Source organism: Adiantum capillus-veneris, chromosome 25, assembly GCF_014529385.1.
Source record: "Adiantum capillus-veneris isolate H3 chromosome 25, ASM1452938v2, whole genome shotgun sequence".
NCBI lineage: Eukaryota > Viridiplantae > Streptophyta > Polypodiopsida > Polypodiales > Pteridaceae > Adiantum > Adiantum capillus-veneris.
Window position 1 is genome coordinate 72,019,187 of NC_140955.1, and position 16,734 is coordinate 72,035,920.

The window sequence follows — 16,734 nt, forward strand, 5'->3', positions numbered from 1 at the left end:
AACCAAACCATAATTTAGCTTATTAGAAGCGAGGTACATGCCATGATTATGTCTGCAAAACAAGTATTGGTCAAGTGGAAAGACACACCTAAAGACGGTTCCACTTGCGAAAACATTAGTATTGGTAAGCAAAATATCTCACTTTTGTTTTCAAGGATGAGAACTTTTTCCAAGGGGAGTAGTAACAAGACAATGGTCCTGCTAGACACAACCCTTAAGGAGCTCACAATTTAGGGGATACTTACAGGCAAGGGCTTATAAATATGTAGATTGGGTGGAGTTCAATTAGGCTCATGTATATGGGATCCTACATAATACTCAACTAGTATGCGATCCGCGCGTTGTTGCGATCAAGGAAACAATGCCTCTATTCTCATAGGGCTATCTTCTCCTCCAAGTGGAACACTATCAATACTCTCTTCCTACACATATAGTCTATTCCATTCATAAAAGTGATGCATGGCACGACCTCTTAATAGAGATTCGATAAGTTAGCATGGTGTGAAGAGATGAACGCTAAGAGAAGTCAATGTAATAATTAACCTTTTTTTTATAAATGGAGTGGGTTCTAAAATTGGTTGCAATGATAAGAACGCAATTAAATTCAATGTCTCTGCTCCACCCTCTTACTTGCTTCTATCCGTGTGCATATGTATGGATGTATGTATACATATATGTGTGAGTGTGTGCTTGAAGCAAAGATTTGTCACATAGGTCTTGAGGCATCTTGATATGTTCCAATTATGTCTATATGTACACATAAGATGCATGCGCATGCGCACACACACACACACATATATGCTTGAAGGAAAGATTGTCACATAGGTCTTGAGGCATCTTGCTATTGTTCCAATATAGTAACTATGACATTCAAAGTTTCTATGCTCCCCTCGTCTCCCCTCCCCAAACCCTCTAGTTGAACTGATGATCCCAGGTGGACATTTAAAAAGAAGAAGCGAACTCCTTTTTCTTATTTTTTTGAAAAGAAAAATATAGATGGCTATGAATGCTCTCTCTCTCTCTCTCTCTCTCTCTCTCTCTCTCTCTCTCTACCATCACATAGATCTTTGAGATCTCATTGGATATTCCTACAACATTTCAAATTCTCCTTATATCAAGACATGTGTGTTTGTGTGTGTGTGTGTGTGTGTGTGTGTGTGTGTGTGTGTGAGAGAGAGAGAGAGAGAGAGAAGATGAAACAAAAATAACTTTTTTCTTACCCATGTTGTGAGATATATCTTTTGAGATTGTTCCGATGGCAAAAAAAGATTCTTCTTCTTTATCTTCTCTGTGTGTGTGTGTGTGTGTGTGTGTGTGTGTGTGTGTGTGTGTGCTGATAGATATTCACTTTTGTTGAAGACTTGTCTTGTAACTTTTAAAGTCACTATAGATTGTTCCTACACGCGAACATTTTGTTATGTCTTCCTCTCTCCTCCGGCGTCATTTGTTGGACTTTGCATTTCAACACATTACTAAAAAATTATCCCCTCTCCCTCCCTCCCCCTCCTCTCTCTCTCTCTCTCTCTCTCTCTCTCTCTCTCTCTCTCTTGCTGATTTTAGGTTGGCACCCTTGCCTGCCAAAATTTAAGGAATTTACAGATTTTTAAGCATGGCCCACATGTTCACTCTTAAAAATAAAAAGAACAAAATATCCAAGAATTGATAAAAGTTACATCAACTGAGAAATCTCTCTACCCATTCTCTTTCGTTGATTTTAGATTTGCACCCTTGTCTGCCAAAATTTAAGGAATTTATAGATTTTTAAGCATGGCCCACATGTTAACTTCAAAAAATAAAAAGAACAAAATATCCAAGACTTGGTAAAAGATCCATCAACTGGGAAATCTCTCTACCGATTTGGGGTGTTAATGTGAGGGTTGGTCTTTGTCGAGCATTTAATCAATTTTCATTGGGTGAAAAACTTTAGCTATCCTTTTAAAAATACACTAATGCCAAAAATAATATCTTAAAAAATGGAAAAGTGTGTGACCTCAACGGTAAAATCTTTCTCTCTCTCTTCCCCTCATTAATCAACACGTGTATGCACACAGGCAATGTGAATGTCTCTCTCTCTCTCTCTCTCTCTCTCTCTCTCTCTCTCTCAACAACCCCTGCATTTGCATGTCATGCATGTCCTCAAAGCAAGACAACCCCAAGTCGACATTAGGCGAGCTTTTTTCTTTTTCTCAAGCTCTTTAAAGAAATACATGCTTCCAAAAAAAAAATTAAACATATCAATATTGGTTTTGAAAAAATCCCCTTGAAAAGATAAAGCCAAATATATCTTCAAAATTTACATTTCCATTAAACATAAAAAGAAAATCACTAAAATTTTTCTTTTTTTTGTTATATCTTCAAAAAGTAAATTCGTTAAGTAACAAAACCTCCACTAAACCCCTTTTTGTTATGTGCAATCAAACTTCAACATTTTTTTATATGCAGAGTAGAAAGTCTTTACATTGGAAAAGGCTTGTCAGTTCTTACATTCTACAAAAGCTTTTATTTCTTACAATCTTAACCTTTGCTTTTGCATTTTAGATTAGATGTTTTGTAAGGTGTTTTTTGAAGTGAACCAGGGAGTGACACATGGATGCCCTCTCCTTCCTTGAAAATTTTAAGCTGCATTATAAAGAGTATATAAAGAGTATATGTAGAATAGAAAGTCTTTACATTGGAAAAGGCTTGCTTGCTCTTACATTCTACAAAGGCTATCATTTCTTACAATCTTAACCTTTGCTTTTGCATTTTAGATTAGATGTTTTGTAAGGTGTTTTTTGAAATGAACCAGAGAGTGACACGTGGATGCCCTTTCCTTCCTTGAAAATTTTAAGCTGCATTATAAAGAGTATAGACAGAAGGAGCCAACTACAAACATGCCAAAGTCGATGACCTCTAAGAGAAAGGTATAGAATTTAAAACATATATATGATGAGGGAAATGGAGAACAATATAGACAGATAGAATGGGAGAGGAATACACAGATAGATAGATGAAGAGGGACGAGCTAAAACATAGTGACAAATAATTGATAAAATATTTTTCCGTGTATATCTCTCTCTCTTTAAGGTCTCTTGGGATAGTTTCCCATGATGTTAAAATTCTCTTCTTCTTGAGAGAGTGTGTGGGCACTGGGTGTGTGTGTGCGTGCTAATAAGAAGAGGAAAACGGTACACTCTTTCCATCAGCCACGTGTAGAAGATTGGTTATGCCATTTCCCTTTTGAATAGCAAGCCTCCTCGTAGGTCTCTTGGGATAGTTTTATACGACATTCAAATTCTCTTCTTCTTCTTCTTCTCTCTCTCTCTCTCTCTCTCTCTCTCTCTCTCTCTCGTTTATAAGGATGTTGTCATTACTCAAAAAACACTTTCCCAAAAACTTGGAAAAATACATGAGAAATATTAGAGGTCAATTGACTATATTTGGAGGTTTTTCACTAAATTTGTAGGTTCACCTTCAAATTTTAAATTTGGAGGTAAATCTCAAAATTTGTAGTTGAGCAAGTTTTTTTCTTTGGCAAAACCTGAGACAATGGCCAATGCATGTGACAACAATGAGTTACAACGAACTAATAATTGTGTATTTAGAATAAATTAGTAATATTGTGGACGAAGAGTGCTAGTTCAATTGGAAGAGTTTTAGCCTACGAGGAGTCCTAGCTCAGCTGGAAAGGCTTAGCTTACAAGTTCAAGGTGGTGGGTTCAATCCTCCTTGGCTACTCGAATGACATGTTCTAGCCCTTAGAGGACATTTTCAAGTCAATATGTGGTTTGGCCAACCTTATCCAGCTTAATGACTCCACCTAAGGGTCGGGGTGCCCTCATCATACCCTTTTTACTTATTTTTTAAAATGAGATTTGAGAGAGAGAAATTATGGGAGAGGGTCAGAGATGAAGAGAGAGAAGAAGTAGAAGATAGCCTAGGGATCTCTCTCTCTCTCTCTCTCTCTCTCTCTCTCTCTCTCTCACACACACACACACACACACATCACAAGAACTACAAATTCTAACACGAGCCACGATATGTTTAAAAAAATTGCTGGAATGCTAAGTGAAAGCCTCTCATCTTCTCTTCCAGAAAGCAAGCAATTAGGAGCATTAAGGACTGCAATATGGTCACTATCCACAGTGACAAAGCTATTGAATATTGCCACCATCAGATCCACGCCATTGAGGACTCCGCGATCAGCAAACATCGCCATTGATCAGGACCCTGCCTGTCTATACATTGCTTGAATGCTTCATTTTGTGTGTGGAATTATGCATATTAACATATTGCAATGTGATTACATAGTGACTTGCATCATATTGAGCATATAACCCACATCAACATCCATGTATGAATATGGAACTTGCTGTAGAACTGCATCATTTGCTCTCGGACATCCTCTTAACTCAGTCCAATACCGCATGATTCAGCACCACCTCTTGTAACATCCTTTGCAACTCATTGCTGTGAAGCTCGGCATTCAAGACCTGCCATCATGAAATTAGTGACTGTCATTTCCATAAATTTCTTTCCAACATAAATATAAATTTTTTTACCTTCCTTCTAGCAATTTTGTACAAAAATCCAGATGAACCAGACAATTTTATAGATTCATAAGTGCCATTCCTTCTTAATTCAAGGGCTTCCATGGTTAAAAACCATTTACAAAATCTTCAATTTGTGTACAACAATGTATATAATGTACTAAGACAAGTGCTTAAAACCAGCAACATTGTCAGGGTGCGCAATGGCTGGTTCCTCCGATTGGCGCCTCACTTGCTTTGAATGTACGGGACCTCCGAGCACTGAAGAGCACCTTGCCAAAAAACAATCAAATGAATTTGCAACAGGATTCACAAAGATATGATCCCATGAGGCTTGGCCTTCATTAGCACCTAATCATGACCACTTGGTTATGTATTCAGCCCATCTAATTAGGCCTGCTTTAACTAGGAAAACTGCATTCATGATGTGTGTGCAAGGAGTCCTTGGACATGGCCGTCTTGGCATTGTCACATGGAGTGCAAGATGGGAACGGGGAACACGAAACTGAAATACTGAAATCGGTAAGAATTGCCATTCCTTGTGAGGACATACTCACCAACCGTCACATGGGAATCGATCTTTGACATTAGTACGTATCGGTTAGTGGGACTGCAACAGTAAAAAGGAATGCAGAACAAGGATAATTTATTATTGCCATTACCTGTAGGCTTTGACTAGGGCTCTTGGTGTCATACATGAAGACCTCTAATATAAGGCCCTTGCTCATTTTGCACAGAGGGCTAAATGTACATATAAGCCGTGGCTGTGCGCTAAGGTTGCTTCTCAACGGTCCACAGTCTTGAGTTAGCTTTTCGACGGCCCACAGTTTTACACAAAATGTGTGCCTCACCTTACAACTCTGTTGTTTGGAAATTCAAATCCAAGATCAGAGTAAAGTGGAGGAAAACAATGCCCTTGGTGAAAAATGTGTATGCTTATAAAAATCTAGGCACCATTGATTTGGACCATCAAACCCAAGATAAAAATTATGTAGTCCATTCATAAGTAACACTAAAACTTTTCAACAAATAAGAAACAATCCACAAGCAACCTTGCCAAATCAAAGAACATACACTGAAGAAGAGGATTCATGCCAAGACAATATTGTGCAGGTAATTTAAAGCATCAAATAGGGAGCTTCCAGCTGGCAAAATATTGACAGCTGTCAGGGTTGCGACGGAGGCAAAACAATGTTGAACCATACAGGAGATTAACGGTCTTGGAATGGGCCTTCATGAGTTTCGAAACGAGCAGATTTCAGAGTGTGGGAACAGGCCCACACTCTCTATTCCATCACCCCTTAGTGCAGATTTCGGAGGGTGGGAACAGGCCCATACTCTGTAGACTTTCTCCCATCACCCTTAGCTAGCATATCAAGACTGACTTTCAAGGTGACCTAAAGATGTGACATTTAGTTCATCTCCTTTCAATATAAAGGACTTAAGAATTCTTAAGGCTGGCATAGGTGGCAGTGTCACTGTTTATATATTCACAAGGCTGGCATGGATGCCAATATCATTGGCCTAAAAGTTTCCTTGTCTACGATCAAGTGGGTTTCCAACTTCCCACCTCTCTCTCTCTCTCTCTCTCTCTCTCTCTCTCTCTCTCTCTCTCTCTCTCTCACACATGCATGTAGGAAATTGGTAAAAGTGTCAGCTAGCCAACACACTTGACATTTCTACATGCATGTGTGTGTGTGTGTGTGTGTGTGTGTGTGTGTGTGTGTGTGTTTTGAATGCATATGAGTGTGCGCACTTGCGCATGCACGCACACAAGCATCACTCGCATGCATGCTCGTGTGTGCATGCGCTCCTGCTCGAAGCCACACACGAGTGTGTCGCTCAACAATCGTAAGAGTCAATTCAAGCGGGGTAGCCAAATTAGAGATTTGATGGGCATATTGGGGTAGCAATAGTGTGTGAGTATGTAGATCAAGCTCAAAGGACTATAAGGGAATGCAAATCTCTGAGTATCAAGCAAAGCATGACATAGGCATATTGATTCCTCTCTCTCAACAGGCTACATGCAATGACAAGTGCACGTAAATGCAATAGTTTGGCATGAAGAACCAGATCAATCATGATAAAAACAGATGAGATTAGGATCACCATAGCTTGCCTTAGCATGGATGCAGTGATAGTCCATATCATTACTCGTCGAAAGCGTGACATTGAGTAGATCCATATCCTGTTCATGAAGGACATGAAGGATCGCCGACCATACTCCATTCCGCCTCGGACTATTCAGAGTAATGAATGCATCGCGGCCACAAAAGCGAACAACCACATCCGCAGCTGCAAGAATCTCCTCCCTCATCTCCTCTGTGATGAGGTCATCGAAATTTCGCCCTACATTTTCCACACCTCCTTGCATTCGTGACCCGGTCAGATTTGAAGAGTCCATCTGTAGTTGCTCTGCAATGGATTCCAAAATCTCATTCTTTTGCGTTCCCAACTCATTTAATCTCATTTGGAGCTCATGTATGTAATCCATTGCCTCTGTCAACACCGTGCACCGATCCGTCTGCACAATTCCGAGGACTCCTCAGCATTTCGACAAGAAAAGAAGATTGTGGCTCATGACATAGCCTAAAGATGGACAACATAACCAAGCCATCCTACATACCTTAGGTTTGGCATCAGGGAGCAATGAGTGGAGAATTGTGTATAGATGCGTCATGCCCTTGCGTCGCTGCCGCTCTGAAAAGATATGTATCTCTCGCCTCGTGAGTGTCTCCTTCTGCATTCCGGTCGATAGCTCTGGTGTGGCAGCAGGCGTAGCCGGTGTTTGAACATTGTCTTCAGTATCCGGACTCGTCACAACAGTGCTTCTTTTGAGAGTCAGCGATGTATCTCTTTTGCGTTTCTGGAGATCCGCAGCATCCTCAGTCGGAATTGCATTGGTAAATGGCTTGTTGGCTGCCTCTGCTTTTCTCTGCATTCCTCTCTCTATGATAGATGTGAAGCTGCTCTTCCGGGGCTGCTGTGCGTTTGATGTGCGCACGGGGCTTGCAATTGTGTGCACTGGGCTTGAAGGCAGCGATGACGGGGTGTGGGTCTTCTGCGGAAGGCACATTTGCAAGTCGGTGGAGGACTCGGATCTGGATAGGACCTTCTTCAGAAGCTCCTCCTTGTGGGCTTGAGTGTTGGTAAGCCTGATGGCAGCAGGTTTAGTGGGAGAAAGGTTGGAAAGAGGAGAGGAGGTGCTGCCACCCACTTCGGCATTGGGGGTGGAAGCTACAGAATTAGGTGGGTGGTTGGGCATAGCATTGAGAGCAGCCGCAACTTCCGATAAGCGGAGCGTTGCCGCGGCGGTTGGCCCCACCGCCAATGTCTTCACTGCAGACAGCGTCGCACTAGCCGAATTCACCTGTGCTGAAGCACCGCCGCTCCTGCTACTCGTCGCTGCGGCGCTATTGGATGATGATGATCGGATTTGTTCAACCATTTCGTCAGATGGCCACCAGTCGCGAAGCTTGCCCATGGTGGAAACGGCGACCGGGGTGGTGGTGGCGGCAATGGAAACCGCAGCAATGGTTGCTATGGCTACGACGGCAGCGATGGCGGAAACGGATGAAGGTAAGGGAAACAGAGCTGGATCAGCTCACATGATGATGGTGCAAAGTAGAGCAGAAAAAAAGCAGCATCAAATGTGAGAGAAATGGGCAAGAGGAAAAAAGTCTGTCAAAAAAGAAAATATAAGTATACTGATAGTTCATGGTGGTCCAATGTCCGATGTTCATGTAAAGGCTGGGTTGAGATTGCACGTCCCATGGGCCGTGCCCACTTTCTCTCTTAGGTGGAGCAATGAGAGGCATGCTGACTCACGGCCATCTCCATGCGCAGGTGTTCCTTGGTTGGTCATGCCGCCCATGGTGGATCAAAGGGTGCGCACATGAAGATTTACCAGCAAGGAATTCTCTGCAGCCGAAAATTTAGCGCACTGCCAAGCCCTCTTCGCGGACACAATCTACTCATCTCCATGGAATACGCTCTCCCTCCCCTTCGCTTTTTGCGAGATTGGTGGGCCGCAGCGGCTAACTACGTCCCAAGCCCTACTTTGATGGGTTTGCCGCAGCGGGATGAAGATTCTTGCCACATTGTTCTCTCTTGCCGCTGCGGTTCAAGATGAGCTCCATGTGCGCACCTCTTCATTGGAAGCTCAACCAAATTGCCAATGTCTGTGGTGTGTGTGTGTGTGTGTGTGAGAGAGAGAGAGAGAGAGAGAGAGAGAGAGAGAGAGAACTTGACACACGATCCTTTTCAACCAAACACTAGGCTATTCAAGGCAACATCATGTGTGTGAACCAATACTTGGACGGGAGCTTTCTCTTCGTCGTTTCCTATGTGGAAATGTAAAGGAAGGACGAGCCTGTCAACCTTGCTCAGTGTGAACGCCTCCATAGAAGAGACTTAGAGAGAGAGCCACACTTTTGGCAATTACAGATAGGCATCCTCATCTTTAAAGTTTAACTTGAATAGTCAACTTCCACTTACACCATCGAGGGTCCACATGACTAAGTGGCACGAGGTCTTTAATGACCCTCGAGCGGTGGGATCAACAAACGGCGTTGAAGAGGGGAATCTCGGGGTGACAGACTATAGGCAAAACGTCAACATCGGGTGCACAAAATGGGTTTGGAATGCAGGCGGCCACGATGATAGGTTGGTGCCCTAACGAGCGGAAGTACATTTGGTTGTCCAAGTGGAGAAAACAAAAACATATAAAGTAAACAAAAATGTTGTAAAGTCAACTAGGACATAAGAAGTAAACTCGGACACACTGAACGGCTAAGAGCCTTTTTGATATTCGTGTCTCACTTCTCGTCGACCTCACGGTTCTCACATCATTCAATACCCCGTGTTACTTAGTCCTGAGAATCCAAGGCAGCAAAGTACCCTACTCGTCCCCAAAGAGTTGGTCTAACGGTAAGGCTTTGGCCTCTCAACCTATGGGTTGTGGGTTCAAATCTCCCATTGGGTCACACTCTAGAGGGACACCTTGTGCTCACCTGGTGTTCACGTTGCTAGGGCTCTTGCCCTTGGACACTCGAGTGCATCCTCCTCCTAGGGTGGGTCACCCGAGGAGGAGGTTCCTAGCTGGTTGCTACGAGTTCTCTCTGTCGTTCCCAGCATGTGGTGCATCAATTAGGTGGCCATGGTGATGCCTACGCGTGGCTCTTGCCCGATGGTACGCGGCCCTTGCCCGACCATGTAACATGGCTAATATTTGGAAGAGATAAGCACCTCCCCTGTGGGCCCTATGGTGTGTCGGAAAAAAAAAAAGTACCTTACTCTTTTGGCTTGTTAAAACAAGCCAAAATAGGAGAGAAGCATGCAAAATAGTTCATCTACTAATAACGGACATGTGTGGTAAACAAAGGACGAGTTGTCAACCTTGCGTAGTGTGGACGACCCCATAGACGAGACGTGAGAGAGCCACACTTTTGGCAATTAGAGAGAGGCATCCTCATCAGTGTTAGAAAAAAACCAGGTCCAGGGTATTTTAACCGACATAAATCCTAAAATCCCGATTAGATTTTGAGGTTGCCTTTAAGAAAACCGGAAAATTATTACAAGTTTTAGTGTAATTATAGGCAAAAGCTTCAAATTTTGACCTAAAATCCGGGAGAATTTCAAGTTTGCCCTTATTTTCTTCGGTTAGGAAAAATGTATTTTTCTAGCCCTGAGATTCCTCATCTTTAACTTGAATAGGCCTAGTCAACTTTCATTTACGCCATCAGCAAAGTACCTTACTCTTTGGCTTGGAGATGGCCCAGGAGTAGCCTCTTTTGGAAACCACATTCTAAAGGCATTTACGAGGCATTAATGCACGAGGCTAATCGGTGTAGCCCCCACAACAAATTATGGAAGAGGCATTGGACAGAAAAACGGTGGGAGGGAGTCATGGAGAACATCTAGAAGCCAAGGTAGCCTCAGTATATGAAGATATTTCTATGGAAAGTGATGTGGGGTGCTCTACCGACGGACGCAAAGATACAAGAAAGAGAAATCGGATCCGATAAGTGCTCGGGGTGCAGAAATAGCTAGTCAAGACCTAGCCCACCTTTTCATGGGATGCAAGGCAATCAGTGGCATGGCTGGGAAAATATGCAAGTGGATTCAAAGAACATGGAAAATTAAGTTCTTGAAGACTGATTTGTTATTTGGTAGTAACAGGTTGGGAAGTCCTGCTCTGCTTGTCTGCACTCAAATAATCAGGTACTACTTCTTTCACCATATTTGGCAAGCAAGAAACCGCCAGGTGTTTGAGGGGGATCTGGCTGTGGCAAGCTTTTGTGAAATCATATAAGAGAGCAAAGTGACGATCCACATGATTGGAGGTAAACAAGCCTCGGAGGAGTGGTCTAGAACAGTACATATCATGCTGACATCTTGTAATAAATAAAGCCTAGGAGTAGTTGTAGTTTCTCTGTCAAACAGACAACTTGTTATCCTTTGACCCTCAAGGCTCGGTCTGAACTCGAGGTTGGTGTATATTTTTTATGTTCTTAATACTGTCCACTCCCAATTGTGAATTTGCCCAAAAAAAAAAAAAACAAGCCAAAATAGGGAGAAGCATGCAAAATAGTTCATTAATAGGCCTTCTCTTTTGGCTTGTTAAAACAAGCCAAAATAGGAGAAAGCATGCAAAATAGTTCATCTCCTATTAATGGATATGTGTCTTTCAAGTGGGGCTTAAAAGCACTGAAAACTAAATGAAACCATGTGTTTTTCTAGAGGGTGAGGTCTTGACTCTAAGTGCTATTTTTCAAAGTTCCATTCTTTGTTTTGTTCTTTTGCGTATATTTGATTTAATTCTAATGCTTTAGTCCAAAACGCGTAGGTGGGCCTTATTTTCTTTTTGTTTTGCCTTAGTAAAAGACATACACATAAATAACCATAATTTCCTTTGCAGCTTCTCAAAAGAAAAACTTCGATTTTTTAAGTAATTTTTTTGCAAATTTATATTTTTTCAACACCTAGAAGGATCATTTCATTTCTTCTCTTTTTGCTTTGAATGTAGCCTTTCAGCAAATTCTAAACTCATTTCTTCTCGTTTTGCTTTTAAATGTAGAGTTTTCAAAATTTAAACAGTAACTTAAAAAGAAACTTTTTGAAAGCTAATATGTTTTTTTTTGGGGGGCCAAACTCACAATTGTAAGAAGATGTATGTATTAAAATCTCTAGAAAGAAATGTACAAAGTAACCTTAAACTTGTGTCGAGTCTTGAGGTATCTTTTGACCTCTCCGGATGCTACAAAGCGTCAACCTTAGGCTAGCCAATATCCATGATCACGTACCCATTGCTAACGGTCAAGACAATCAAAATTGTTCAAGTGCACTCGTTCGAATTCTTCCTTTTTCCAAAGGCAACAATCCTTTCCTTGCATTCGTGGATGATCTTTGTGAAGCTAGCTATTGAGCGGTCACTTTTGAAAACCTGACAATTTCTGGCATTCCAAATTTGTTGAAAGTAGCAGAATCTAACTGTTTGTGTGCAGATTAATAGCGCTTGGCTTTTCATCACCTTCCCTCCAAAGAAAGAAGCTAATATGTTTTAACATGCTTGCTTGATCTTCACCTTGTTCATCTTACAATTTCAACTTTTTTTTTTTGCAAAACTCACAATTGTGAGTGGATAGTATTAAGAACATCAAAAATATACACCAACCTTGAGCTCAGACCGAGCCTTGAGGGTCAAAAGATTACAAGTTTTCTACTTGACAGAGAGACCACAACTACTCCTAGGCTTTACTTATTACAAGATGTCATGTATTGTTCTAGACCAGTCCTCTGAGGCTTGTTTGCCTCCGATCATGTGGATTGTCACTCTGCTCTCTTGTATGATTTCATAAAAGCTTGCCACAGCCAGATTCCCCTCAAACACGAGGCATTTCCTTGCTTGCCAAATATGGTAAAAGAAGTAGTACCTGATTATTTGAGTGCAAACAAGAAGAACATGACTTCTCAACCTAGTACTACCAAAGAACAGATCATTCTTGAAGAATTTAATTTTCCATGTCCTTTGAATCCACTTGCATATTTTCCTAGCCATGCCACTGATTGCTTGGCATGCCGTGAAAAGGTGGGCTAGGTCTTCACTAGCGATTCTGCACCCCAAGCAACGATCGGACACGATTCCTCTTTCTTGTATCTTCACGCCCATCGGCACAGCACCCCACATCACTTTCCACATAAATATCTTCATATACTGAGGCCACCTTGGCTTCCAGATGTTCTCCATGACTCCCTCCCATCGTTTTTCCGTCTAGTGCCTCTTCCATAATTTGTTGAGGGGGCTACACCAATTAACCTCGTGCATTGATGCATGGTAAATGCCTTTAGAATGTGGTTTACAAAAGAGGCTACTCCCAGGCCATCTCCAAGCATCCCATTCAAAGTTGGATTCACAAATTGGCATCACCACCTTATCAAGCTCTTTCATCCCCTGTAGACTAGTAAGATCTGAAAGCCATTCAATTGAAATTGGGTGGCTAAAAAGTCAACAATTTTCCAGCACTTCCTGTTGCCATCCAGAATTTCTCAAGTCGGAACGAGCCCCTTATTATTCACATTCCTAGCCATTTCTATCCAATAGGGGCTTTGTGGCGGCCCCAATATTTTAGAGAGCCAAGGGGACCAGTGCAAAATGGAGTTCTTAAAGTATCTCGTTGCTTCCCCCCATTCCAAAACCTCAGCTGCACTTTTGCACTTCCTCATCAGCTCCCCTGAGAGTCCACCAGATTTATGGTCTCGTTGGCTAAACATGACCAAGCTTGGGCTATCATGACCAAGGAAAATTTATATTAACATCAGACACTCATACAAAAACTCCATCATCAAAAGGAGCTATGGAGGCCATTACCAAAAAGAATTACATATGTTCGGAAATAACACATTATAATGGGATTTTACTGGGAGCCCATACTCGTTACAACTCTGTTAAGTATGGAGCCTGATTTACCCTTGTTATTTTCTGTGGTAAAAGCGCACATTTGTAAGGCCCCCATTATGAGGAGAAGCCATCGTGCGTGAAGGAAAATCACTCATCGGAAACCAAAATTTTCACGGACAAGAATCGGGGGCAACTTCAAAGGCCGGAATATTCTTTTTCGCCGGAATATTCTTTTTCGCCTGAATATTCTTTTTCGCCGGAATATTATGGCCGGACGGCGGCCGAAAAGTGGTCGGAAAACAACCAGTCAGTTGGCCGGTGGCCGGTAGTCAATGGCCGATGGCCGGTGGTCGGAAGTCAATGGCCGGTGGCCGGTGGCCGAATTCAAAAGCGGACTTGTCTTCTCAAGGGCGGCCACACATGCGCGGATTGGAGGGTCCGATTTGGACTTATTCGCACAAGGGCGGCTACACATGGCTGTCTCTCATAAGAGAGGGCAACCCTTTTGGCCTATAAAAGGAGGCCATTTCTACACACATTTCATAGTGTGAAGTTGGTGCAACAAGGTGAGTGTGAGTTGGTGAGAGTGAAGCAAGGCGGGAGCTCCATTAAGGGTATAATCCCTTTGTAAACTACTTCTTGTTTTGAAGTACTAAATCCATTGAGTGGCTGCTTTCCCGTGGACGTAGCCCACATTGGGTGAACCACGTATATCGTGTGTACTCTCTCTCTCTCTCTCTCTCTCTCTCTCTCTCTCTACTCTATAATCTCGTGTATATAAATCTGTCTCTCTCCATTAAGTAATCTACTCAATTATCTATTTAGCTACGTCTTATTTCCTAACAACTGGTATCAGAGCAAGGTTTGCTCGTAGCTAAATTATCTCAAGGAAAGGATTCCTTGAATTGAGTAGGAGTTATGGCGGAGTAAGGGAAGCTCAAGATTGAGAAGTTCAACGGCAAAAACTACCAACATTGGAAGATGCAGATTGAAGACTATCTCTACCAGAAGGACCTCTATTTGCCAGTAGGCGGTCTTGCGAAGAAGCCCACAACAATGGTAGATGAAGCATGGATTGTCCTTGATCGAAAGGCACTGGGAGCAATCCGGTTAAGCTTGGCGTCAACGGTGGCCTTCAATGTTTCGGAGATAAAGACCACGGAGGACTTGATGAAGTCACTTGACGACTTCTACGAGAAACCATCAGCATCCAATAAGGTATTTCTTATGAAGCGCTTGTTCAATCTAAAGATGGCAGAGAATGGTTCAGTTGCAGAACACCTAAATGACTTTAACACAAACATAAGTCAACTTCGATCAGTGAAAATCAATTTCGATGACGAAGTGCCAGCTCTCCTTATACTATCATCTCTACCGGATAGTTGGGACAGCCTTGTGATGGCTGTAAGTAATTCTATCTCTGGCACAAATACTCTTAAGTTTGATGATGTTGTGGGTGTTCTCCTAAGCGAGGAAATGCGAAGGAGAAGCACAGGAGAATCATCAAGTGCTGCACTATCAGTGGAAACAAGAGGAAGGCTTAAGGAGAGGTTCAAAAACCAAAACTGTCGTGATCGCTCAAGGCGGAGCAAGTCATGCACAAAGTCAGTTCTTGAATGTTGGAACTGCGGCAAGAAGGGCCACGTCAACAAGGATTGTTGGTCCAAGAAGAAGAAAGAGACAGAGTCTCAAGACAACAAGCCAACATCGGAGGCCAATGTGGTAGGTAAAGTAGAGCAAGATGCTCTAATTCTCTCATTAGACAATGTGTCTAATTCCTGGATAGTAGATTCCGGGGCTTCATTCCATGCGACACCACACAAGCAACATTTCCAAGACTACACCAAAGGTAATTTTGGGTATGTATACTTGGGAGATGATGAAGCTTGTGAGATTGTCGGCAAAGGTACAGTTTCTGTCAAAACTGCTAACGGAAATGAATGGAAGCTTAAAGATGTTAGGCATGTTCCTTCTCTTCGCAAAAATTTGATCTCTACAGGACAATTGGACGATGAAGGTCACAACATTGCATTCGGAAAAAAACGGTGGAAGATCTCAAAGGGATCTTTGGTGGTTTCCAAGGGTGAAAAACTCAGTACACTTTACTTGTGTACTGTTAACACGCAACCTTCAGCTTGTGCAGCAACTACAGAAGTTGACAGTGCGGTGTCGCACTACCGACTTGGGCATATGAGTGCCAAAGGAATGCAAATCCTTCAAACAAAGAAGCTTCTACCAAGTTTGAAAGAAGTGGACTTAGAGTTCTGTGAAGATTGTGTTTATGGTAAACAAAAGAGGGTAAAATTTCAAAAATCGGGAAATGAAAGAAAATATAAAAAACTTGAGTTGGTTCATTCTGATGTTTGGGGTCCTGCAAGTACACCGTCACTTGGTGGCTCGTTGTACTATGTAACATTCATAGACGATGCGACTAGAAAAACATGGGTTTATGTCATGAAGAATAAATCCGATGTATTTTCCATATTTCAAAGGTGGAAAGCCTTTGTGGAGAATGAAACAGGTACCAAGGTTAAATGCCTCAGATCCGACAATGGAGGCAAATATTGCAGCTAAGCTTTTGAAATCTTTTGTGCTAGCAATGGAATTCGAAGGCAAAGGACAACCCCAAGGACACCTCAACAAAATGGGATTTCGGAAAGGATGAACAGGACAATCATGGAACGAGCACGAAGCATGCGGCTACATGCAGGCCTACTGCTTGAGCTTTGGGCGGAAGCTGTCATAAAATCTAATATCTAACTAACCCAAATGATTTTCTCATATTAAATTGATCACTTAATGTGGGAGAATAAACGGGAACAAGTGTTAAGATATAGGTATGTGCTTTTAGATCTATCTCAACACGGGGCCAATGTAAAGGGGCCCAAAAGGGAGATGGTCTATCAAAGAGCAAGGCTAACCAATGGAGCATAAGACCTTAGGGTTAGCTTCATTGAAGACCTCCAATCAATGTGTGTAAAAGTCCTTTTGACCTTAAGTAAGCTAGGGCTGAGGTGGGAACCCGGCCCAAGCTCGAGGTGCTTGTCCTGCTTGAGGTGCTTGTCATGCTTGAGGTGTTTTTCATGCTTGAGGTGCTTGATTAAGATGCTTGAGGTGCTTGACTGGCTCCATGCTTGAGGTGCTTGACTTGCTGCATGATTAAGGTACTTGAGGTGCCTTGAGAAGCTTGCCTGAGATGCTTGTGGGAACACCCCCTAGTTCAAGTGCTTTGTCATGCTTGATGAGTAAGGTGCTTGATCACCTAAAGTCAAAATCATTCCTACAAGAGGGGGGGCGAGCCCTTTT

The 16,734-nt window shown here is 42.4% G+C and overlaps 1 protein-coding gene across 1 annotated transcript; it reads right to left on the reverse strand.

Annotated features, from left to right (window-relative positions):
• Positions 1-3,553: 3,553 nt before the first annotated feature.
• On the reverse strand, positions 3,554-8,218 carry LOC147425089 (uncharacterized). Its single transcript, XM_086500189.1, has 3 exons — positions 7,156-8,218; positions 6,649-7,053; positions 3,554-4,472 (listed from the first exon to the last, which is right to left on the reverse strand). Exons 1-3 carry the CDS (start codon positions 8,011-8,013, stop codon positions 4,392-4,394), a joined length of 1,344 nt encoding a protein of 447 aa, XP_086356315.1. The 5' UTR covers positions 8,014-8,218; the 3' UTR covers positions 3,554-4,391.
• Between the last annotated feature and the right edge of the window lie 8,516 nt (positions 8,219-16,734).